Source organism: Typopeltis vanoorti, chromosome 17 (genome assembly GCF_054136105.1).
Source record: "Typopeltis vanoorti isolate ZY-2024b chromosome 17, IOZ_Tvanoo_1.0, whole genome shotgun sequence".
Taxonomy (NCBI): Eukaryota; Metazoa; Arthropoda; class Arachnida; order Uropygi; family Thelyphonidae; genus Typopeltis; species Typopeltis vanoorti.
This window is the reverse complement of record NC_143565.1, coordinates 78629374-78656339: the sequence shown is the minus strand read 5'-3', so window position 1 is coordinate 78656339 and position 26966 is coordinate 78629374. Positions and strand designations below refer to the sequence as shown.

At 34.0% G+C, this 26966-nt stretch overlaps 1 protein-coding gene across 6 annotated transcripts in view; it reads left to right on the top strand.

Moving 5' to 3' along the window:
- Positions 1–26966, top strand: part of Khc-73 (Kinesin heavy chain 73) — an 842240-nt gene that overhangs the window by 183452 nt on the left and 631822 nt on the right. For all 6 annotated transcript variants that reach the window (XM_090407555.1, XM_090407554.1, XM_090407553.1 and 3 more), the window contains exons 4-5: positions 5914–6064; positions 26450–26630. In XM_090407555.1, coding sequence (XP_090263681.1) covers positions 5914–6064; positions 26450–26630 — 332 coding nt within the window. The remainder of the gene's footprint in view (positions 1–5913; positions 6065–26449; positions 26631–26966) is intronic.

Below are 26966 nucleotides of genomic sequence, written 5' to 3'. Positions count from 1 at the left end.
ACGCATCTCGGAACATCAAGACCACATTCGTCTTTTTAAACTGCAGAATTCTGGCCTCTCTCAACACGAAATTGAAAATCCAAACCATAGGATCCATTGGGAAAAGTCTAAACTTTTACAGAGCTCTTTATATAAACATGAACATTTATATAAAGAAAGTTCTGAAGCCCTACTATACAGACGAAATTTAAACCGCAACAACGTTCTTACTATTCCTAAAGTATGGGAAATTGTCATACAAAATTGTGTAAAATAATTATTATTCATTTTTTTTTTACTTCTGTAACATGTTACGCACGTTTAATGAGATTCTATTGTAATCATGTGCCCTAACTGTATGTTATTCCTATTATTGTTTAAACTACTATGGTTAATATGTGTGTGTCTTTTAATTATGATCTCACCACAAGTTTCGTTATTTAAAAAAAGGATATTTGTCCTTTTGTACTTGTTCTGTTAATGCAATTTTAAGTCTCTGTAATTCTTTATATATTTCTTTGATTGTGATACCTGAAGATGTTGATCAATTCAACGAAACTAGTAAACTAGTAGTATCTTTTCAAATATACCATGTCATCTCTTTATCTCTTGGTATCAGTCATTCAAGCTTTTTAATATATATATGTGTGTGTATATATATATATATGTAAAAAAGAATTTAAATAAATTTGAACAATAATATATATATATATATATGCCGGCCTAGTTGGCTGAGTAGTTAGCATATCTGCTCTCCGGCCAAAAAGTTGTGGGTTTGAATCCCGCTGTGGGCATGGATGTTTGTGATTGTCTGTGAAAATACTAGTGGTGATGGTAGATAGCATTGGTATAGTTGGTGGATTGATGATTGGTGGAGACAGAGAGTAGGTGCCCTCCCTTGATGAGTGTTTGGACTCTCTCGAGGTGTCACAAATAATAATAATAAATAAATAAATAAATAAATAAAAAAAAAAAAATATATATATATATACCTTTTCCTGTTTATGCTATATGGTAGATTGATGCAACTGAGAATATGGAAGAAGGTTGAGAAACAAAAGACCAGTGGGCTACTTCAATGACAACAGCATAAGATCTCATGCTGTATTTAATTAAAAATGAAATCAATTAGCAAAAATTGCATTAAAAATATTTCCACTTGATTAACATTTGTAGCCGTGACACTAACATAAACGATGTGCACTCCCACATAAAGATATTTACACACAGCCTGCTATTCCAATCCATGTGTTTAAGGCTCAAGTGCTGGGAGGACGGAAAACCTCCAACATTTGATACGATGTTGTAGGTTTAACGGAATATTTACAGCACTGGGAAAGGATTATAAACTAATTTTAATGCTTCTAATTCCAATTTTTCATTTCAGTCACTGAGACATCATCAGGGATTACAAATAACTCCTTTAACACAATGCTAAATGAAACACAGGTGGGTGACTAAAGTCCTATCTATATGCCTATAAATAGGACTAAAGCCCTCCCTCTATGGGCATTTGTAGGTGGCCTAGGATGTAAAGTGGGACCTCTGACAATTTTTGTTTCCCAAATTTTGGGAAGTTTTATGCATCTGTATTTATTTAAATTCGGTTGATTTCTGAGTACCACTACAAAAGGAATAACTGTTTTTAGAATCTACAGCAGCACTCAGAAATGAACCGAATTTAAATAAATAGGGATGCATAAGACTTCAGGACATAAAACTTGCCAACAGGTATTTACTGTTAGCAGTGTCCTAATGCAGATTGTCTACCTACTCATAGAAGATCTGATAAATGGTCGAGGAGGTTATGACTTTTTCTTAACCAGTTCTCTTCCGGATATACTGGAAGAGACCGTTTTTATAAACATCTTCCAGCATATATCATTTTTTTGTAAATATAGACCTTTATAATTTCTTCTCATCCTTTCCATGGTCTTTTTAGTGTTTTGATTCTCCTGGTCCATACATTCTACCAAATAACCAAAATAATTATTATTGGAACGAAGGCCTCCATTTTCCATTCCACTAAAAACTTCTGACCACTATCCAAGCCTTGATTTTCAAGCAAATATGCAAAGACATCGCAAATAAAAAAAAAATGCAGCATAGTGGGTAAAGGCAAATCTTCAGGTTCACTCAGTATATACTGCAGATGACAAGATTTTCACAAAGAAGCATCAGATTTATATCTGACTTGGAAACGGCCAATTATAGAAATCTTTTACCTCTTGTTAAAATAGTAGTCAAGCCTTCTGGCTTCTTGCTAAAACTATTGGGTGCAGTATCTTCATGCTTCCATTACTCTCTTTCTTTCACATCCTGATTGATGATGCTGCCATGACATCACACAAAGATAAAAGATGACTTCCTGCCATTATTTCTTCTCTTCCTCCATCTCCTGTGTAGATGACTTACGTATCCACTATAACAAGCTATTCTTGTTATAATGAGAGGTAAACTACCTCTCACCATAACAAAACAGCTCACTGCATGTTACCCCCCCACCTCGTTTTTCATTAGAAAGACATCAGAAAAATCATGAATAGCTTGAATAACAACAAGCCTCCCATCATAATAGCATTACACCCTGTTGTGTTCAGAGCATGTATTACAGAATTAACATCCACGTTATGTTATTTTTACAGTATACCACATTCATCTATCTTCTATTGTAGATCATAGCTGGTCCATTTAAAAAAAAAGAGAGAGGAATAAAAGTCAGCCAGTTATCTCTTGTCTCATCACCCACACTGCAATTTTCAAAAAAAAAAAAAAAAAAAAAAAAAAAAAAAATATATATATATATATATATATATATATATATATATATTAATAATCAACTTCTAAGGTTAATCTATTAATCATAGCCATGAATTCAGATTCAACCCTTTTTAGTTCACTGTGAATCTCCTAATCAACTTACCTATCTTTTTGAACACAGAAATAACAATAGACTCATATTTGCTAGGTATTTTAGGATATTTGATCTATTGATCTGTCATATAGGCCTACTTAACAATTTTATGGTTGCTTTTTATCCTTTGCAGTTGGATTACTAGTTTCCTCTCTGTTTATTCGTCACACATCACATTGGATGTCTTTCTTTGGATTTCAGTATTAATGCTGGGAGTATCCCAGACTTGCATATTGTAATCCATATTCCTTTCTTATTTTAATTTATATAGAAAGTTCTCACAGTGATTCCATGTCCAATCAGTAATTTTGCTAATATCACATTTTATTGCTTCTCTTTATTTGAGAGAGAGAGAGAAGTATTCAAACTTCAAGGTTGTTCATAACAGATTCTATAAACATGAATCATCTTGTCATTTTCCAGTGGGGCAATGAGAGCCTAATCAACTTTAGCAATAAACTTGGTATTTGCTTACACTTCTCATCTGATGCTGTGAACTCCCATATTTCAAATCTGCACAACTTTGGACACATGGAAACTTCTTAAATGATGCTTGATGCTGTCCAGAAGAGGACATTTCAACTAGCATTCATAGTGAAGAACTTATGGAGACAAAAAGATGTGTGTTGGAGTAATTACTTATAATTAAGAAAAATAATTACACAACTTTTTGACCTGTGTGTATTGAGGTCATCATTAGGAATGCATACATATTACAAAGCAAAAAAAAAAGATAAATCTAAATGCTTTGTTAATTGTTTACCCTATCCTGACCTCAGGTGAAAATATAAATAAATAAAAATATTGCTAAATAAAATATACAAAATTAAAAATTAATTCACAAAATAAAATAAACTTTTTAATACATATCAGTATAATAATATACAGATGATTAAAAAAAAGATTATAATGGCACCACATTAAATTATCTCTATAGCTGTCCTCTCATATTAAAGTTTTCTCCTGTTTGGGGGTTGTTCTGGATGCTATATGGGTTGAAGATGGGTCCTCCTTGGAATTATTAATCCATCATTCTTGTTTAGATTTGGATGATGTTTCAGCATCTCACGAGCTTCTTTGAACTTTCTTTCAAACTAGATTTTGGTGCGGTGTGAGGACTTGGTGCCTTTCCAGTTGATTCTGGGACATGTTTGAGGTGCATGGTCTGACAGGCTTGTTTTGATATAGTGGAGGAATTTAATGTGCCATTTATGTTTGTGTTTTTTTTATTGGGAGGTGCTCCCTGTTTTCCCCTATGTAGGGTAGGTTGTGTTTTGGATGGGCTTAGTACATTGCTTAATTTTCCAGGAGGTTTGACGGTTGTCTTAATATTGTATTTATGTAGTGTTTTTATCTATTTTTTTCTAATGTGCCCCTAAAGTATAGTATGGCAGTCTTGTAACCTTTTCATGTAACCAATCCATCTGCAGAAGTCCTGAGGCTGTCCAAATGATAGGAGTTTACTTAGTAAGCCTTTGTGCCAGACTCGGTCAAAGACTTTAGAGATATCAAGTGCAACTACTTGGGATCTGCTGAATTTCTCCATAGCGCTTGTCCAGTGATGGGTGATGTATGAAAATAGATCTCCTGTTGTGAATGGCTTTGGCAGAATCCGTACTGGTGGTCGCTTAATAGCTGGGTACCTTCAAGGTAGATTAGGATTTGAGCGTTGATGATTTTCTCCATTACTTTAGATAGGACTGAAGTGAGTGAGATAGGGCAGTAGTTAGATGGTAGTGATGTCACCCTTTTTAGGAATGGGTTGAATATCGGTCAGTTTCCAGGTTTTGGGATATATACCAGTAGAGTAAGAGAGTGTGTACAGGTGACGTAGGATAGGAGTTAGTTCATATGTACAGACCTTCAGAATAATTGGAGGAATTCTGTCTGGGTCAGGAGACTTTTTTGTGTCTAATTTAGACATCAGGTTTGTGATGTCTTTTTGGCAAAAGGATATAGGGGGCATTGTATGTTGGGCAGTTGGAATGACTGGAGGGCATTTGCCATTGTCAGTTATGTGTGCATTGGAGGCAAAGTGTGATGCCAGGAGGTTAGCTTTTTCTATGGGTGATGTTACAAATGAGCCATCTGGGTATGATAGAGGTGGGAATAGTGTAGGGCAAAAGTTACGGCCAATTGCCTTGGCAAGGGACCAAAAGGCACGGCTTCCGTTTGGACAGGCTGCAAGCTTCCTGCTTTTTGCCTGTTCAAAATCTGTTTTGGAAGTATTGATAGTTTTCTTGCATTTGTTTTGGGCTTCAGTGTATGCATTGAATGAGGATGGGATTCTTGATTTGAGCCAGTTGTGGCCATATTGAAACCATATTTTTATATATGAGTAGGCAAAAGGTGTGACACCTTTTGCCTACTGTGGATTAGAGATAGTTGTTGGAAGTTTTTCCACTTGGTTATAATATAAATTAAAGATACCAAAATATTATATAATTGGTTTAAGTGATGTGAAGTCATTAGCTTCTATATACGAGTTGCCCCAGTCATGAAAATACTTCAAGTGCAAACTTTGTTTGCTTACACTTGGATAAAGGATTAAACGAAGTATATAATTTCTTGGTATCTTTAATTTATACCTACTGATGAGTACAATCCTTAATACATTGTACCAAGGATTGGCACTAACGTACTGAGGATTTTTTCTGATTTTATTAATTATATTTTTTGGTACTTCTTATTTATTTTTATATAGGCCAGAAACCCTACTCTAGAGACCTGAACATGGAACTTTTTCAAGCTTCTTCAGGCCTCCAATAAGTGGGATAGTGGTCTCACTATGGTTGATGAAATTCAGCTTCACCTGTTCATTCTTATGGCAAGATTCGAACTTGCAGCCTATTGGTTGGAGAACAGATATGTGAACTACTTGACTAACCTTGGCCAGCATTGTCAAATATACAAAGTATACTTACCAGATATATGAAGTATACCTCTAAGCTTTGCAGTGAATTATCTTTTCTTTCCTAATTTGTTTTTGATTTAATGAACCTTATTTTATTTTTATTTAGAGTTTTGCCTTTGATGGATGCTTTTGGTCTTACGATGAAAATCATTCCCATTATGCCAGCCAAAAGGTTGTTTACCAGAGTCTTGGAGCTGATATCTTGGATAATGCTTTCCAGGGCTATAATGCATGTATTTTTGCCTATGGCCAGACTGGTGAGAAGTTTTCATGTTTATATTAAAAGTAGTTATTTTTTCTTTGTGATATTTTTGAAATGGATAAAATATTTTAATAGTTTTGAAATTCTCATTTCATTGAAATTTCATTTTTGTGAATAGTGTATTTTTATGTATTTTTAATGATGCATTTGAAAAACAGTTCTTAAGCTCCTTATTTTCACGTGCTTCCAGATGTACATTTTTGGCTTAATGCTATGCTAAATGCAAACAACAATACATCTGTTGTTTGCATTTAGCAACGTTCTGTTTTGCTGAATAATTTTTCCTCATAATATCTGCAGTTGTAAAACGAATAAAAAATAAATATTCTTTCATAAGTGACACAACTGAAAGTGTCTCATACATATGTACAAAAGAATAAATAATAACCAGGTCACACATATCTTTCCATTCTGTCACAAAGTCATGGTGGGCTGTGGCAGTCAGATTCTTTGCTCATATCCACATATTGATAGGGATGCATGTGATATATGTGTATGTGTTAAGAAAATTTAAGAAAATAGATTCTGCTTATTCAGTAACATACTTTCAGTGCATCACATTTTTAAATTGAATTTAACATTTTGGAATTTTCATGAGAGTGCTTGTTCTTGAAAATTCTTTACCTCCTATGCTATCAGTAGAAGATATGGAATGAGCTGTGGGTAGTCATGATAAATTAGGATGATTTTTTATGGAATAAATGGATACTATTGAAACATAGTTGCAACTGATAATTTTATTTTGTTTAGAAAAAATATCCTGTTCATGTAAGTAAAAACATTAACAAAAAATATGATTCAGTCACATCATACTTCATGATGTGTAAGTGTAGGGCCTCCGTCATAGTCGGTATGAAGTCCTTTGGTTGGAAAGACCTGGGTTTGATTCTTGTCCATGACGCAAGGAACTTTATCCAGTCTCTTTTGACTAGAGGTGAGTTAGCTGGTCTCATATAGAGGTAGAGGGGTTTTTTTCACCTGGAAACTTGGGTTTTTTGTCCCTCAGAACAGGCAAGCCGGCCCATGAACACACATGGATCTACAGTCATAAATACATACTTAATCCCTCACTAGGAGGGCTTAATCAGTCCTAAGAGATGGTCGAGGAACGTGGGGGAACCCCATGCAAATAAATAAAAAATGTGTAAATGTGTATCCATTGTATGCTAGCAATAGGAAGAAATTCTATTTGAAAAATGTGAAGTTTGCAAGATGTCCATATAGATCCCATGCTATTTTTGGGTTTATTACTAAATAAAAATATTATTGGAACAAATATATATATGAAAAAATGAAATGAGAATATTGCAAAACGAAAATAATGGTATTATTGAAAGTTTTTTTACTTTTTTTTTTTTAATGTTGGGCCCATATACGAGAGGTTGACTGGTCAACGTATATATGAGGAGTGGGTTTTGGGAAAGGAAAAACTTGTTTACATTTGATTTAAAAGCCTGTATATTTTCCTTGGGAAATACGTCAGGGGGGGGGGGGGGGGGGCTGTTCCATAGTACAGCAGTAGCAGGGATGAAGGAGGAGGAAAAGAAACTTTGTTCTGTGGGTTTCAAGGTGTATTCTGAAGAGATGTTGGGCAGTAGCTGTACGTGTTCCAGTGGGCTTAGTACAGAGTGGGGGAAATTATTGATGCTGTTTCACATGAACATTTCCCATGGAAATATTTATGAGGATGATTAGTTTCCTTTCATCCATATGGATGGCAGGGGCAGCTATGCTACCATACTAGGGAAGTGACTATGAGCAAGGTGGTTTCCTCGTTGCCTTCCTTGCCGTACTATATCCTATGACTGTATCCTGTATGTTCACGGGTCCAGTTTGCCTGTTTGTAGGGTGAAAAACTCCGGGATAATCTGGGGAAGAAACCCTACTGCTCAAGACCGGCTAACTTGGCTACGGCTGAGGAAGATCCTTCAGCTCCTCACGTCTCCGATGGGAATCGAATCTTGGACACTCCTTCCCCAGGCATATGGTTGCAAAGCACACAGCCACTAGGCTAACCGAGCGGACGGAAATATTTATAGAATACACAAATTGCAGAGACCAAACGTCTGTGCGAGGGTGAAGGGAGCGAGTTGGTAAGAGATGGGTCATTTATCAATTTAATTGCTCTCCTCTGTATTGAGTCAAGCATTTTGAGGGAGCTTTTAGGAGCTCCACTCCAAACGTGATTGCATTATTCGATAGCCAGGCAGATTTGCGATTTGTATAAGGTTAGCAGTTATTTAGAGTTCAAGTGGCTTCTTGAGCGAAAGAGAAAATTTAGTTTTTTGGAAGCTGAGGATGAAATGGTTGTGATGTGTTTATGCCAGGAGAAGCTTGATGTCAGGGTAATTCCGAGAAGAGAAATCTCATCTTGTCTGGGAATTTGAGTGTTATCAAAAATAATGCTGGGGGAAAATGGCTCTTTTTTGTGAGGAATAAGACAGAACTGGGTTTTATTAGCATTGAAGTTGATGAGGTTATCTGAGCCCCCATTGGAGGATGACTTGGAGGTCAGAATTAAGGGCAGTGGTGTTTGATGCTCTGTGGGTTGAAGTGAGTTGTGTAGTGTAGGGTTTGTCAGATGAAAGGGAGGAATACAATGTGCTGTTGTCTGCAAAACTGTGTATTGGGTTGGAGAACTGAAGTAGGTCATTGATATACAGAAAGAAGAGGGTCGGTGAGTGAAGTGAACCTTGTGGGACCCCCAGCATTAGTTGGATGGTGAGAGGATAGGGAGCCGTCTACCATCACACATAGTGTGTGTCCAGACAGGAAGCTGGCAATCCATCTGCAGAAGTCCCGAGACAGTCCAAATGATGGATGATCTTGTAGATCACTCAGAGTTTTTGGAAAGGTATTCCTGCACTTTAACATACCTCAATAACGGCTGAAACCAGTCTGGGCAGTTGCTCTTCTCATTATCCGTAGCATTTACACACCTGAAAGAATGTGTGCTTTGCATTATGGGAAAATAAGGCAGTTGATGTGAAGTCATTAACCTCTACTATATACAAATAACCCAGTTGTGAAGATACTTCACTCACAAATTTTGTTTGCTTATGCTTTGATTAAACCAAGAATATAATTTCTCGGCATCTTTAATTTGTAGAAAATAATGGTATGTAGAAACTTGTGTCCAGATGAAAATTTTAAAATCTGATCTTTTTATAGTTTAAATGTAAATAATACGTTTTTTTTGTGTAAAAAGCTTTGACTATTAAAAATACTTCTTACTTTCATAGAATATAGCATCACTTAATTTAAATAACTTTATTTAAAAAAAAAAAAAAGAATACTTTTTATACTCTTCATGTGCTGATTCCTTTAAGGTAACAGCTTAAATTATGTTTATCACTTTTGTCATGTACATGTCTGAATATTTCAGGATACTCTATGATACTCTGAGTTGTGCATATATATTGTCATTTCTTAAATATCACTTTTTTTTTTTCCATGACATTTTGATCAGACTTTTTTTTCCCTTCTCATCATGCATTACAATTGCAAAAAAATAAAATAAAATAATAATAATAATTTTATATAAAAATGAAATTTTATGTATAAAAAATTCAAAATAACTTTGTTTTTATGTCTGGTCATCACATGGTAAAACAATAGCAGGGTGAAATAACAATCATTGAAATATTTAATGATTGTCAATTTACAATCAATTGTTTAAAATTATTTTAAAATGATTTTTATGTCTAAGATATTTATTTTTATTTTATTTTATTTTTATTTATTTTGTAAGCTTCATATTCTAATACAAAATTTTGAGTTATATATATAACCTAAGAGCAACAGCTCATTCAGATTACTATATACATAAAGTTGCAAAAAGTTATGTAATGTAATGCATTATCATTATATACACATATGTACATCCATATAATATACATATTATTTATTATTATAATATAATAAAATAATAAAATCGCAGGAGACATGCTAATATGTACAGAGAAAGTTGCATAATTATATAACAAATTATGTTACATTAATTAGGAACAAAATAAAACAAAGTAGTTAAACAGCATTTAAATTTTGTAAATTTTACACCTGCAACAGGATCTTTTTAATACCGATATGCAAAAAACCAATCATTTATATTATTATTCTGAACAGAGCTTCCTAATTTTTGTGTGAAAAAAAATATATTTGAGTTTTGTATTTGGGTTAGTTTCATTTCTTATTGTCAAAGGTAGTGTGTTGAATATTTTTGGCACTAAATAAGTATAATGTTTGTGTATCGCTTCTTTATTTGATTTAGCAGCTATATATTTTAGGCCGTTATGCCCACTAAGGAAAGCATCTTGTTTGATTTTTACGTATTCATTGTCGTTTTTTATGAATAATAGTACCCTATAGGCATATAAATATTTTTATTATTATTATTATTATTATTATTATTCAGGCCTCCATGGAGTCAAAAGACTCATCGTGGGAGGTCCTTCCTAAGAACATAAAGTTTGTCAAGACTCATCGAGGGGAGGTTCCCCCTAAGAAACACAAAGTCTATCATACCACTCCTTAAACTCATTGACTGTTCTCGCCCTCACCACTCTATCAGGCAAGGCATTCCACGGCTCAACACCACCCTCCATGCAAAGAAACCACTCCTCACCCTCTTACTCACAGTTTCCTTTCGTAACTCCAGGGATGGCCTCTTGTCATCACTCCTTCCCGCTGTTCAACCAAGTGAAAGAACTCCCCGGTGTCAACCCTGTAACCACCTCTCAACAGTTTCACAGTCTCAATCATATCACCTCTCCTTCTTCTATCCGCCAAACTCTGCAGTCCACATTCCCTCAGCCGAAATATTTAAGGGATAGTATGTTTAGTATGGTGCATTTATTACACATCGCAGTATCCTTATATTTGTTTCTAGTTAAGATTTGAATTACTCTTTTCTGAGTCGAGACTGAAGGTTTCAGTGTAATGTGATAGATTCCTCCTCAACTTAATACACCGTATTGTAGTGTGCTTTGAATCCAGGCAGAATATAACATTTTTAGCATATTTAAATTTAAGACTCTATTTAGGTAGTAAAGTCTGTTTAACATAATCCTTACTTTATTTAAGCCATCGGTAATATATGGTTTCCAGCTTAAATTACTATAAATTTTTAATCCCAAGTAAGTTATTATACTGACTTTTTCTATTGCCTCACAGTTGCAATTTGAATTTGTCTTGCAGTTCCAATCATGCAAAATTAATTGTGCAGTGAAGTTCATTTTGCATGTTGTATTTTGCAAGTTAAAATTTACATATTTAGTTTTTGAGACGTTCAGACTGAGTTTGTTTGACTGGAACCAATTTGTTACTTTTAAACGATCAGCATTCACTATGGTTTGCATTTGTTCGGCTGTGTCTGTAGAGAAAATTAGTACTCTATCATCTGCAAAAGTATTTATTTTACAATTTAGTTTAAGATTGCAGAAGTCATTGATATAAATATTAAATAAAATTGGTCCTAAGACAGATCCTTGTGGTACACCACAGTCTACTGTTTTGGATCTGCTATAGCTGGTGTTTATTTTTACAATTTGTGATCTGGCATTTAAGTAATTTTTGAACCTGTTTAGGCCAGTACATCATATTCCTGACTTGTAATTTTTTTCATTAAAATTTCACGTGATACAGTGTTCAAAAGCTTTGTGTATATCTAGAAATACTGCTAATGTTAGTTTATGTTCATCAAGGGAGGTATAAACTGTGTTTGTGAAGTTCAGTAAAGCATGTTCTGTGCTAAACTTTTGCCTGAACCCAAATTAATTCTTTGAAAAGTTGTTTTTGTCCAAAAATTTCATGAGTGTAATTTTTACCAATTTCTCTAATATTTTCAAAAAGATCGGTAGAAGGGAGATTGGTCTGTAATTTTTCAAGTTATTTTTGTTCACCTTTTTGTAAATAGGTACAACTACAGCCTTCATAAAATCTGATGGAAATGTGCCTGATGTGATAAGTTAAAAGTGAAACATGATAAGTTAAAAATGTACATTAGGGGTTCCATAATGGAGCCCTACTATGTATGGAGCTATTAATTCTCTTGGGAGTGCAATTCTGAGTGGTGGTAGATTTAGCATTTTTCAGAATGCTTTCACTGACTTTCACTGAATGCTTTCAAAGTGATTATTGAATTCTTCAGCTAATCCTCTGTCTCTATTTTCACTATTCCTATTGATATCTTTAAGTATGGGGAGGGTTTGTTTGTGTATATCTTTGCAGATTAATTTATTCACAAACTTCCATTGTTTTCTGGGATTTCCTTGGCATTTTTGGAATTCATTTCTGTAGTATTCGTTTTTACTTTCTTTTAATTTATGGTGTATTAGATTTCTATAGTACTTGAAATTGTGCTCATAATATGGATTGTGCAGCTATTTTTTAAACTTTTTATACACTTGATCTCTAATTTTTATGTAATTTTCTGATTTCCTATGTGATCCAGGGTTTTCTTTCTTTCGTTTTGTCTGTTATTTTAACTTGAATTGAGTCTTGTATTTTATTGTTTAATATTGCAATAAATTTATGATACGAAGTATCAATATTTGTTTATGTCGTTATCTCTTCCTAAGAGACAGTGCTCAAGTTACGCTTCAATGCTCTAGAGGCAATTATTGTGTAGGGAAGTTTTCGGTTTTACTATCTCTGTGCTGTACTTGCAAATGCACTTTAATACTGATTGAAAAGTGATCCGCGAGAGGTTGGCGCAGAAGTGCTGCTTGGATTTTGTTTCCACTTAAAGTTCTCTGGAATACATGATCTGGGCATGTTCTACCACCATTGAATTCTCTCGTGGGGACATTAATATATTGTTAGAGTCCATTCATGGCAAGTAGATATAGATTATCTTGGGAAGAGCCACTATTCCTCAGCAATTCAATACTCGTATCCCCAATTATGAGTACATTGTCACTTCTGATCTCATCTAGACTACACTTGAGTTCTTGTATAAAGTTGGACTCTGTGTAGTAATGCAGCCTATATACAGCCATTATGTATATATTATGATGTTCTAAATATAAATTGACATTTTCAGCTATTTTCATTTTTATGTTAGTAATGTTATTAACAGATATGGAATTTCGAATAAAGATAATTGCACCTCCAGATATTTATAATTTCTACATTGATAATAATTTTTAAATCTGCTTAAAGGTACAAATCAATTTCTTCATATTTAACCCAGTTTTCTGTTAATATCAGAACATCTAGCCCATAGTTTAAATTGTCTAGCAGTAATTCAATGTGTTCTAATTCATCTCAAATACTTCTTATATTTATATGCAAAATATTCAAGGTACTTACAGTGTCTGAGGAGAAAAAGTTTCACAATTCTACTGAATCATGACAAATTATACATTTATGAAAAGTGACATCACAGTTATTATTCTCATCTGCCATTGTTGTTCGTAATTAGTTATTACTCTCACTTTTTTCTCAGAGTTTAGACAAGTCTTCTTCGCATCTGATTCACCATATTTTAAATGTATTGTCTCTTCTCATAAATAGTTTGCCCTGTTTGACCCAGAGATATTTGTAGGATTTCTTCTTTACGTTTCTTGGCAATAAACAGTAGGTGTTTTAGGTTTCTAGTCAAGTGCTTGTTTAAATATATTTTACCATTCTTAAAATTGTCACATATATATTAGTTGTACATAGTCTATATTTGATACTTTTGTTTCTGTCCAGCCATTTGTCTCTGATCACTTTACTTTTCAATTTTATAATGATAGGCATTGCTCTGTTTTTTCTGCCCACTAGGAACAATGTATAGCCTCAATATCATCTTCATTTATAGTTTAATCTTGATTTTATGTGCAATTTTCTTCGCTATTTCATGCACATTTTCACATGGCTCATGAGGAACACCAACAGTTTATGGGTTTGAACTAACTGTCTGTTGGTTCAAGTCATCCACTGTTTCGTGAATTTTTTTTTTAGCTCCCTACGCAGCTCCATATTTGTGTTTTCTAGTTCAAAGTTCTTTGTTTTAAGTTCCTTAACTTCTTGTGTCAGGCCAGCAATGATAGTAAGAAAGTCATCTATTTTATTCGAGGTATATTCAGTCAAACTTCTTAAATCATTGATGTCTTTTTTTTAATTCTTTTATTAATCCCATTAAATCTATTACAGATATATTGTCTGTGTTACTAATCTCTGGAATGCACGTGTTATCACTCCTGGGAGAAGTTGACGGCAGGCATTGGCTAGCACTTGAATGGCATCCGTTGTGGAACAAAAGAGTTGAAACACTGAGCAGGTCTTTGTTGTTCGCTGAATTTGCATAAAGCACATTTCCTGTTTTGTTTCTTGTCTTTGGAGAGCTTTTTAAATTGGCTTTCGCTGAGACTAGCACAATAAAAATGATAACTACTTTTGCATTTATCTGCACACTTCATAACAGAAGTAACGTCAGTACATGTCTCTTCACAAACTTTGCACTGGACTCCATTATGTTAGATAGAGTTTAGTACTAAAAGTTAATCCTATTCTTTGTTCTAGATATTCACCTTGTATACTAGCCAATACAACCTGCTGTTATTCAACAGTCGCCATTGAGTGACCGTTGAATAACAGCAGGTTGAATATGCAATTTTTTTAAAACTGCTTGCAGAGGTTAACTTTCATAGAGCTGAGCATTACATTGCCTGGTAGAGCAAGTTATAGGTTACACTTCAGGAATTACGGTAACACATTTTTTAAATAGAATACTAATTAAAACGTTGTTTACTATGGACACTGTTTCACATGACTATTAGGCACTGTGCCACCAAGCAGAATATGTTAAGATGATGCTTTTCTAATCAGAAAAGTTCAAAATTGTTCTCATAAACATTTTAATATTTTTCTGAAATAAAATTTAATACAGATTAAGTAAGGGCTTCATAAGAAAGTATATGAGGTCAGGTTCTTCTCATGCATGTGATAAGAGTGTGTGTGTATAAGGCGCAGCAAATATTTTGTGTGCATGTTTGGTAAATGCTTTTAAAGAAAGATATGTAAGTATCTTTATATAACTGAAAGAAGTCTTCCCTTGAAGACCTACATAATAATAATAATCATAATAATGTCACAGTTTGATTTTCCAGGTCCTCCTCCTCCTTTCCTCCTTCCTTTCGAGGTATGATATTATGTCACAATAATTCCTTTTTTATTGTTACTACTGTATATATCCCGATGTATGATGTTCATCATTAAAAATCTGGATTAAAGATAGAACTTTTATTTATTTATTTAATTTTTTATTTTTATGGATATGTCATCATCCTATATTCTAAGACTTATAGTTTAAAATGTTAACAGGGAAGTCAACATAATGTTGTATCATGTTTTTCAGACTGAGTATTAAAATGCTTCAGTGTAAGCTATGTAAGGATGGTATGAGATCAAGGGAATGATGAACAGTTTGTTGTTGTGCAGAATGCATTACAGTGTGGTGAGTCCAGAGATGGTGAATAATGTAAGGTGCAGTAGGATGTTACAGATAGTAAGAACCTTCCCTGAAGACACAGCTGTGTATTTCTAATGATAATAATTTTTATTTCACCCAGAGTTGAGTTTATTACTAAAGAAGTTTATTATTAAAACTTCATGAAGTTCTAAGATTGCTGTAGAAAGTCCCATTAAACCATATACATCATACCCCCTGAATGTGTGCTAATGATATCTTTATTTATTCACTCACCCAGGGATATTCTTCTCCTATGTTCTTGCTCTTTTTCCACATATTAAATATACTATTCCTGCATCTATTCATAAAATCCCCTTAATATGTTATATCTTTCTGTCATATTTGTTTTTCATCCTATTAACATTACTCTGAATTCCATTAATTTAGTTTCTCTTCATAACAAATATTCCACAGACACCATACCACTTTGGTTACTTTGATTTCTCTCTGTCACTTGGTCTCAGGAAACCCAAGTAGTATTATATGATTAGACTACCAAATATTACCAGTTATATATTTGGTTTAATCCTTTATCCAAGTGTAAGCAAACAAAGTTTGCACCAGAAGTATTTTCAGGACTGGAGCAACTCGTAAAGGTGGTCCAAGCTCTCATCACTCCTTGTCTTAGTATCTCCCATAATGCAAAGCACATCTCCTTGTGGACATGTATAATGCTATGCATTAAGGGAAGGGCCACTACCAGACCGGTTTCGACCTTTATTAAGGTCTCGTCAGTGGGAGCTAGACCCAGAGGTGGTGATACTAAGGTGGAAGCAATGGAGAAGTCATATTTACCTATACTGGTTGCCAAAAGGTGTCACACCTTATTATTAAAATTCTCTGGATTAGAGATAAGTTTGCATATTACCACCTCTGGGTCTGGCTCCTACTGATGAGATCTCAATAAAGGTCAAAGCCGGTCTGGGTAATGGCCCTTCCCTTAATGCATAGCATTATACATGTCCACAAGGAGATGTACTTTGCATTATAGGAGATACTAAGGCAAGTGACGAGAACTTATACCACCTTTACCATAAGTTGCCCCAGTCCTGAAAATACTTCATGTGCAAACTTGGTTTGCTTGCACTTGGATAAAAGATTAAACCAAATATATAATTGGTAGCATAGGCAAGTGCAAAAACTTTCATTTTTCACTTCTCTTTCTAATGATAATAATTTTTATTTCACCCAGAGTTGAGTTTATTACTAAAGAAGTTTATTATTAAAACTTCATGAAGTTCTAAGATCTGGTAATGAATATTTAGATATATTACCAAATATTCATTACCAGATGTATTACCAAATATTCAACTACCAAATATTAATCCTTTCCTATTCTCTCTCTCTCTCTCTAAATTCTCCTTTATGCTATTTATACACTTTTGCAATCTGTTTCTCTGAAAGTGATTCCCTGTTTGCTGTCATGCCTTATCCCTTGTCTTATTAATTTGTCGCAGTGTAATCTCATCAGTAATGAGATGCAATGTCGTCATTCCAAAAGCATAACCTCACTGTAGTATTTGAACTGGCATCTATTATCATTTTCCCACCATACAGTTATACAACAGTAGTTCAAGTAGCAAACTCTATGGTGCTACTAATCAGTCACCTGCATTCTCTTGGTTCTCTTTCCCCACTTACTGATAACTGTCAGTTGCTATTGTATTCATACCATATCACTTTAATATCCTTAAGAATTTAATATCCTTCCATATCACTCCTCCAGTTTATGTAAAACCTTTCAGGTGATATCTTCATCTGTTTGCAAAACACAGCAGTTCAAATAAGATTGAATAGCTCATTATCTTGAAAAAAGTCTATAGATTTATAGGTTTCCCATGTTCTAGGCTGGATTTCATCTTTTCAGCAAAATGACATTATCATCGACGTCATCATTAACAACCACTGTGGAAGCTCTTATAGGACTTTCCCCTTCATTTCATTGTGAACTATATAGTGATGGTTCATTTTAGATTTTAAACTTACATGTTGCCATAATGTCATTTTAATAAAAAATAAAAATAAAAAAATTTAAAAAAAATGGCCACCATACAGCTTAATTTAAATCTTTAATATAATCTTTAAATTTATTAAGGATTTAACCACTAATATTTTAGTGGTTAAATGTTAAATCATGGAAGAAATAAACCATTAAATGACATTCAATTCAATTCTTTTAGACACGTATGCTACTGGTAATGCAAAGTAACATCCTTTTCTTGGGGGGGGGGGGGGGACAAATTACCGTATTTGCCTGCGTATAAGACGCACCCCATTTTTTTTGTATGCATTTTTTAGGAAAAAACTTTATCACTGAATATTATAACGAATTTACAGTATTTCAAATATAAAGTAATAAGTAGGTCTATTTTCAACAAATACCTAATCTCATTAGGAAAGAGTACCCACCTTTTAATCTTCTTCAAAACCAAGAAATTTATCTCACTTGAAACCTCTTCTAAATCAGAATCTGAATCCTCATACAACAAATTGCCCTCTCTACCATTCAGTGCATTACTAATGCCACACTTCTTAAATGTTTTAACCACTGTCTCAGTTTTCACAGCATCCTATGAAGCTTTGACCCACTCACAAACTTGCAAAATGCTAGGCCTCTTCCTTCTTCCTGATGGCGTAACCTCAAAATCTGAAGACTGCATACAGCAGTCTTCTGGATGCAGTGTTCCACTTCTCCTTCATAAATCCCTTAAATGGTTTATTAATGCAGACATCTAAAGGTTGAAGCTGACTAGTTAGACCTCCTGGAATTACAGCTAACTGAGTTTTCAATTCCTTGAGTTTATTTTTAACATCTTCTGTTCTGTGAGAACGAAACTGATCCCATACTAGCAGCGCAGGCTTCTTCAACAGTCTGCCAGAGCACCTAGACCAAATGTTATCTATCCATAACTGGAATACTAGAATGTATTCCAGTAACTGGAATACATAACTAATGTAACTGGAATGCTCTGACACACCGCAAGGAAACAAAAAAAGAAATCTAACTCGGAACAGAGAAAATTTCCAGAAATGAAAGTAATAAAAAACCGAGTATCGGCGTATAAGACGCACCCTGTTTTTCAGACCTATTTTCAAAGAAAAAAGTGCATCTTATATGCTGGCAAATATATAATTGATTTAGTTCATTATAAAAATCAAATGCCTGATATGTACTTTCAAGGGATGTACATGATAGATTACCATGATAGTAATACATGAAAAAAGTTTGCATTATTACTAACTTCTTATTGATAATTTTCTTGCAAATTAGTCTGTTATCTGTTAGACTCCAATATTGTCAGATCTTATGTTTTAATCTTCTAAGGTACTTCTAACTGCATCAGTCTACCTCGATCATGGTCTTCCTCTGGATCATTTTCCTGCCACCACCATTTCATAAAACACCTGTTTTGCTAACCTTTCCTCTCCAGTTCTGTTTAAGTGACCCATGAGATTGACTTTGGTAACACATTCCTGAGTTCTAATTATCAAGTTTCTTTCATGCTATCTTTATTTTTAATATGCTGATTTTATGATTCATGCCATCTGTTCTTAGCCTCTCGTATCTGTAGTTTCTAGTTTTTGATCATTTCCAACCTGGCTTTCAGATCCACAAGTTAAAATGAACACTGTATTGTATACAGCATGTTTACAGTTCCATTATATATCAGCTTTGCTTATTCTGTTGTCTATTTCCTTATTTAATATGCTATTCTGACTAAAAATTGTGCCTAAATAGCTGAGATGTTTTACTTGTTCTATAGGTTCTTCATTCAGAATGCAGCTAACGTTTCCAGTGTTTCTTCTTATTTTCCAAGTCTTTGCATTGTTCATTTTCATGTAAGGTTTGTTGCATCTGTTATTCAATTTAGTTTCAGAATCCTACAGACTTGTGCTGCATTTATTTAGTAGTATAGCATTATTCATATGATGTTATAGTAGTAGTATAATATCATAAAGAGCTGATATTAACATATCCAATTTTGAGATCAGGTTTAATGACACTTTCCTTCATAATATGATCTATATAGATGATGAATAACAGTGGAGATAATGTGCATCTTTGTGTACATCTGATTTTATATCAACCCATTTTCCTGTATCTCCTTCAGCTTGAATTGCTGAATTTCTGTTCAGTTAGGATACAATTTAAATATAAACTACATATTGCTCTGTATAATGTCCTATTTACACTAATATAATTATAGTGTTTAGAAGATTTTTTTTTTTTTTTTTTGGGGGGGGGGGTCACCTTGTCATACTTCTCCAGATATATAGAACTTAAATACACATTCCCATGATTTCTCAGCCGTTTGTCTCAAAATGGAAATCTGATTCTAACAAGCTATTTTGTCTGAACTTATCTTTTTCTTCCCCATATTTCTCTTCGACAATTTTTCTTAACCTCAAGTATCCTACATTAATTTTCCTGACATTCACTATGGAAATTTGCCTGTAATTATGACATTCAGTTTTATTTCTCTTTCTACAGATAGATATATTATGAGGACTCTATTCCAATCAGCCAGAATTTGACCCTCAGACCATGTCTTCTGGATTATGCTGAACAGCCAGCCACTGTAAAACTTCATGCCTTTGTCTTTGAGCATTTCATATAAGACTTCATATAAGACTGGTTGAATATCATTTATTCTAGATGCCTGTCCATATATCAAGTTTTTAGTAGCTGATGACTTTTTTTTTCCTACCTCAAGTATTGATTGTATTCCTGATTTTTATATCACTTCTGAATATATAGTAAGCTGCAATGCATGTAGCAAATAAATGGCATTTATGGGCTTGATCAGAAGCAAAGTAATCTGTTGAAATTCTTTTTGAATTGCTGGGATATTGTAGTCTTTGAGGATACTTCGTGGGGGAAAGTTTTCACAGAACTGAGGTAGCGAGGTGAAAGATGAGTGGAATTCAGCTGTAAAAGGATGTTCAATAGCTGCATATTATTGTAGAGTTTGCAGGAATGGGGGCATAATGAATGCCATTTCTGTTGAACAGCATGCTTTCCACATTGTATCTCTTTTACAGATATTTGTATCTGTAAAAGATCTGTATCTGAGATTTGTGAGACTGTGGCTGAAAAAGCTCTCTGATAGTGGAGTCTTCAATCAACCAAACTGTTCTCTCAAGAATTTTGAGAAATGTTTTAGGTGCATCTCCCCAAATATGAGAGCATTATTTCAGAGCGTGACAGATTTGAGATCTAGGCAGTGTAAGTTGCTGGATAAATGAAAAGGAATAAGTGAAAAAGGATGTCAAGTTTTTTTTTTTTTTTTTTTAAACCAAAGATGCTATACAAATGATGTTTATTATGCTAGGAAAGCCAGGCATAAGAGTCAGTTCGAGAGAGAGAAGTGGTTTTGACTTCAAGCATTATCAAAGATAAAGGGAGAAGAACTAAACTTTTTTTTATGTAAGAGGGAGAAAAGCACATATCTTTTGGAAGCATTGATGGTGACTAGGTTATTATCCTATTCAGTGATAGTGCAGACATCCATTTTCAGGACACTTATTGTAGATGATTGAGCCTGATTGCATTCCTCTTGAATATTTTGTACCATCATTCTGTAATTTATCCATTTGCCTACACATGACACTGATCTGCTATAGGTCTTGTGACCTTTTGTATATGGATCATATATATATATTTAAAAAAAAAAAGAATTCTTGTTTCATTTAAGTCTTTGAAAATAAATACTCCAAACATTTAGGATATCTTCAGTTTTCAGGTTGCTTTTATCATTTCTGATTACTTTTACAATACTCTTTCCTCCCTTTTTAAGCTTTTTCATTAGCCTCCAGATTATATTTTCACTTTCCTGGTATTCACCTTCTAGATTCTTGTCAATGTCCTCCCATGATTTTCTGCTTTTTTACAATTTTTCTCTATATTTCCTCAACACATATGTCAACTTGCTTGCTAGAAACTTCCAATATGCTTTCTCCTTTTCTATGCATTTGCCTTGGAGTTCTGATTTTTCTATACTTGCAGACAACTTCGTCACTTGCCTGTTTAACTGAATCAATCATTGGTTTCTTCAGAGTTTGTCAGTGAATGTCCAAAGTTTGGTTCTCATTTTCAAATTCTTTCATTTTTTCTTGAATAATATTTGTATATTTGAGTCTACAGTTCACCTCTGAAAGCTGCTTGACCTTAATTCTTTTTAAAACTTTCTTGCCTAGTTTTTTTTTCCAATATGAAATTCATTTTTATCGTGCTCAAAACTAAGTAGTAAACACTCCCTATTTCAAATCCTCTGTATACTCTTGTGTCCCAAACTGGTGTTAAGATATTGCTATCAACAATAGTATAGTCAGTGAGGCTTTTTTTTATTACTTGTGTCTTCTACCTATGTGAATTTGTACACATTTTAGAGTATATATGTCATACTCTAATAACAAACAGCATTGATGTGCATCTTTTGGACAAGTATCATACTAATACAAGAAATCAGTATGGAATCATTCTCCTTCAGATTTAGCTGGCACTCCCTGTCCTTCTCCCCCATATCTTAAACCTCTTTGATTCCCCAGTTATAAAATAAGCATGACATATGGCTTGTGATGTTTTCATCTCAAAATGCTTAACCTTTATAACAAAATGCATCTCAAAATGAATTATCCAGTAGGATCTCTACTTCATCATTAAGAATTGCCTTACCCAGTTTAGCATCCTTAACAAACAACTTGATATTTCCCCTTAAATAATTTTCTGTATCCTTTCCTTCTCATCAGCTATTTTCTTATCTTTATCACCAGATTCATATCCATATCAGTTTGCTCTAATTTACATATCGTTTCATGTGCTAATTCTATCAAATACCTTTGCAAAGTCCAGCAGTTTTGACCATTTCCTTTATCCAGTGGTGATCTATAAGGGGCTTGCACGAGTCCTTTGTTAAATTTTTCTCAAATTAGCGAGCCGCTTGCTCTTCTTGTTTAATAATCTTCTGGAACTAGAAAATACCAAATATACAAATTCATATTGATTTTCTGATAACTATATAAAAAATCATTTCATTGCATTTTGTTCTGATGGAGCTGGTGTAATGTTAGGAAACAAATCAGGTATAGCAATCAAACTTCTACAAAAATTTCCCAACTTTGTGATTTGGCTTCGATAAAAAAAAATCAATGAGAATTAAATACGATTGCAAAAGACCTTGGTATCGAAATTTTAAAGATCGGCTGTGTATTTGGACCACGATGGGAAGCTTGCAGTTTACGAACAGCTCTTGCTTTGTGGAGAAATTACCTTTATGCATGCATTTTGCATCGAATGATAAATATGAGGGCTTTTTAAACCGACTTCTCAGTTTGGAATTTTTCAAAGATCTAGCATTAACGATTGATATCCTACAGGAATTATCATATCTGTCAGAAGCTCTACAAATCTGTCAGAAGCTCTACAAAGTCGCAATATAAGTATTATAAGGGCTAAGTTAGGCTTTTTTTTTTTTTTTTTTTTTTTTTTTTTTTTTTTTTTGCTCGACGATGCGAGCCCTTTGTTAAAATTTCCATAGCTCACCACTGCCTTTATTCAACTCAAAACTATCTATCACTGTGTTATAAATGAAAAATTATAAAGAACTACCCTAAAGCCATGCTTCTTCCCCATCAAGTATCGTGTTCCTGTCCATCCATTCTTGAATTCTGCCTTCGATCAACTTCTCCACTACCTTAACCATCACTCTTGAAACATTGATCAGTCTATAATATGTTACCTCTGTCTTGGAGCCTTCTTTATACAAAAACTGTTTTGGCCCTCTTTCCTTTCCTTTGGGATCTTAGCAGAGTTGTAATTTAAAAAGCCTGATCTAAGACATGTTCACAGTAAGATTCGATAATATCCTAAGCACCTCTAATGCATCTTTATGCTCACATAATATTTTTTCTTAACTGAAAACTCATGAATATTTTCCCCGGTCAGAAAATTAAGAATGTTAATTTGGCCTAGCCTGGGTTATGAAGAAATCCCATGATGCTGTCACAAGATTTAGTGCAATCAAACCTCATCCTCCTTCATCACATGCTGTTTCAGGTAATTATGTTTTAATAGCTGTATAAATTCCATTTTCCACCTTCCACGTAATCGTTTTCTCTTCATGATTTATTATGGGAGACTTCAACTATTGAGATACAGATTAGAGTCTCCATAATAATTCATGCTAATTTGCCAATGCATATCAGTATGCATGTCCTTGGGCCATTATTGTTTCAATCAACTTCATAGTTTGTTCTGTCTCAGTCCTGACGCTACTTATTTGTTTCATTGTCTGAACGATAATGTTCCTTTTCTTTGTGTTGTCTGCCTGTTTCATCTTTCCCACCAGTTTCTTTTTTTTGGTCGCTGATTTCCTTTTATCCTCAGAGTTCCTTTCATAGTGATGTGTACGACCTCGGCTGAATGCAATTGCCTTTTCGCTGATGAATATCCTTCTTGCCCATAAACCTTTTTTCTTACTGTTGAGCTGTCAGTGATGATGTGTGGACCTCCTCATGTGAGATACTGATGATAAGTAGTAGACTTTACATGGCAACGATCCCAGGGAAGAAAAAAGATGCTTTCCTTCCCGAAGTGAGAGCTTTTATATCTCAATTTTTGCACCTAGTACATGTTTGTCTCTCGAGATTCCCATTTCAGAGTCACGTTAACCACGATATATGCTGACGTTACAACTCATGTGACACCAATTTGAATAACACAAAAGTTTCATAACAAAATTATTACTTACAAAAATTTTAGTAATTTTACAAACAATGACAATTCTTTATATATATTTTTCTTCAGACAAAATTTGTAAAAATTAACATGATTCAACGAATTTCATGTGCGGTTTTACAAAATTATACCTACCAGTCATACCTACATATCCATCAAAGAGAAGACTGTGCCCTGGTTTAATGCCATGAAAGACTTTCACATTGCTTTTGGGAAGCAGTGCTTCCATGAACCACAATATAAGACCTCTCTCATAATGTGTGACATGAAGGGATATGTAAAGACAAGATTGCCTGTTGTTTGGAGAGTGAATAAGAAGGGCTGAATAACATCACAGATTTTCAGCAAATATTTTTTGGAAGAGTTGTATGATGTATTAATCTTGAAAATGAACTACTTTAAGAGTTATTTCTTTTATATGTGCTGAATGTTTTATTTACTACTCTTATGCCATAATATGTATTAAAATTAGGTATATTTTTGATTAAATTAATCTTGAAATATCAGAATCTTGCCCATTTGGGAATGCAACCTCTGTTATCTTTGTTATAAGTCTCCCATTTTACACATTTTCAATATACATGGCAATTCTTGAGAATGCAATCCCCACGTACAATGGAGATATCTGCATGAGAGTTACGTGTATATGTGTCAAAAGGAAACATTAAAGAGAGGGAGGGAGAGTAAGGAGGCGACTGGAATGTTACAAAGACTAAGGGAATAAGAGGGAGAAAAAGGTGATACGATTGAGACATACAAGTTGGTGAGAGGAGACTATCGGATACACAAAGGAGAGATATTGCATAGGGGTAACAGGTAGCAGGAGAACATGAAGCTATTACATTAAACTGTAATATGAGTCATGAGTAAGAAAGTCAAAGGATATTTTTGAATGGTAACTGTAGAATGAGTAGAATTCATTGCCAGAATCGGTTGTGTGGGTCCAATGCTGAATGTTTTTCAAGGCAGAGTATAGTGTGTATTTTGGTATATGATAATTTGGTCCCCTGTAATGAATCTTCTGATTCCTTGGAGGCTTAGAAATCATACTAATATAAACTGCAACTTTAATACCAGTTCTTCAGATTATTGAGAGGAACTTTGTCATAATTTATGAGTTAAATTTAATTTAAGAGTCATTTCTCATAATTTAAGGGTTAATAGAAATTTCTGCTTACTGCAGCTGGGAAGTTTAACTAATAGTATCAGTTAATTTGGTGACAAGTCATAGAGTTTATCATTATTATTATTAATTGCTGTTTGTATTATAATAGTCAGATCAGTAATGCTTTGTTTGTTTGCATACATTATATGCAAATTCTTTGGGGAATGAGATCAGAGCTGTGTACTACATTGATGGAATTGAACTACAGGAAACTGATGAGACCAAGGACTTGGGTGTGATTGTGCACAGGGAGTTTAAGTTTAGAGGGCATATTGCAAAGGTAACCAAAACAGCAAAATATGTGGTTGTTGAAGAACACACTAATAAGAAGGGGTAGAGAAGTTATTGCTCCCCTATATAAAGCTTTAATAAAGCCACACCTGGACCACTGCGCACAGATCTGGACTTCCAGATTTCATGTGGATGAAGTGGTGGAGAGGATCTACAGGCGAGTGATAAAGATTGTGGCAGGTCTGTGCAATGCTCCTTATGAGAACAGATCAATAATCTGTATGCTTCAAAAATTAACTGATGGGCCAAAATGAGGAGACATGATAGAAGCATTTCAGTTATTAAAGGGTTTTTATAGGATTGACACTGAAGACTTTTTTCAGTACATGGTGGCAAAGGAAGAGAACAAGGGGTCACCAGTGGAACCTGTGTAAGGGTGTGGTTAGCAAGGGTGTTAGGATTAGATTTTTTGCTTGAAGGGTGGTGAATGGGTGTAATGGGTTGCCAGAAGTGGTTGTGGGTGCTGTATAATAGATATTATGTGAATGATAGCTAGTATGTTAATAATGGATCTCCCATGATGAGTCTTCTGGCTCTAGATTCCTGTATCTGTAATCTGGAGATATCTGTATGATAATAATAATATTATTACATTAAGTTTTATTCTGAATTGATGAACTCTAATTGGAAATGTGATATTAATGAAAGGGTTCTCTCTCTTGTTAAGAAAAGCAAGTAAAGACGATTTAATTTCTTGTAAATTGCTTAAAGATTTGTTTGATATGTTTAGGTTCTGGCAAGTCTTTCACGATGATGGGATCAGAAGATAATAAAGGGTTAATTCCCCGTATGTGTGATGATTTGTTTGAAAGAATAGCTTCAAATACTGATGTTGATAGCAGCTACAAAGTTGAGGTTTCATATATGGAAATTTACAATGAAAAAGTTCATGATCTTTTAGATCCTAAAGGGTGAGTTTTAAGTTGATCAGTCAGAATGGCATTTAATATTTAATTTACATATTATATTACCACTATTTATTATATAAAAATATTTATGCTGGTTTGCTATAAAATAAAGTAATCAATTGCTTTTAGTGTATTCATTAAGGATTAGCTTGAGGTTATCAGAAGATTGAAAGATTATTATCTGAAATTTGTTTTTAAGACTTCATTGATAGTTTTCAATCAACAGTTTTTTTTTCTTCACATTATTGTGTTATGTAGTTTCTGATTTGATCTTTTTTTGAGTGCTGATCATCTCAATCCCTGTGCTATATGCCTTTCTGACTTTTTAGGGGAATCCTT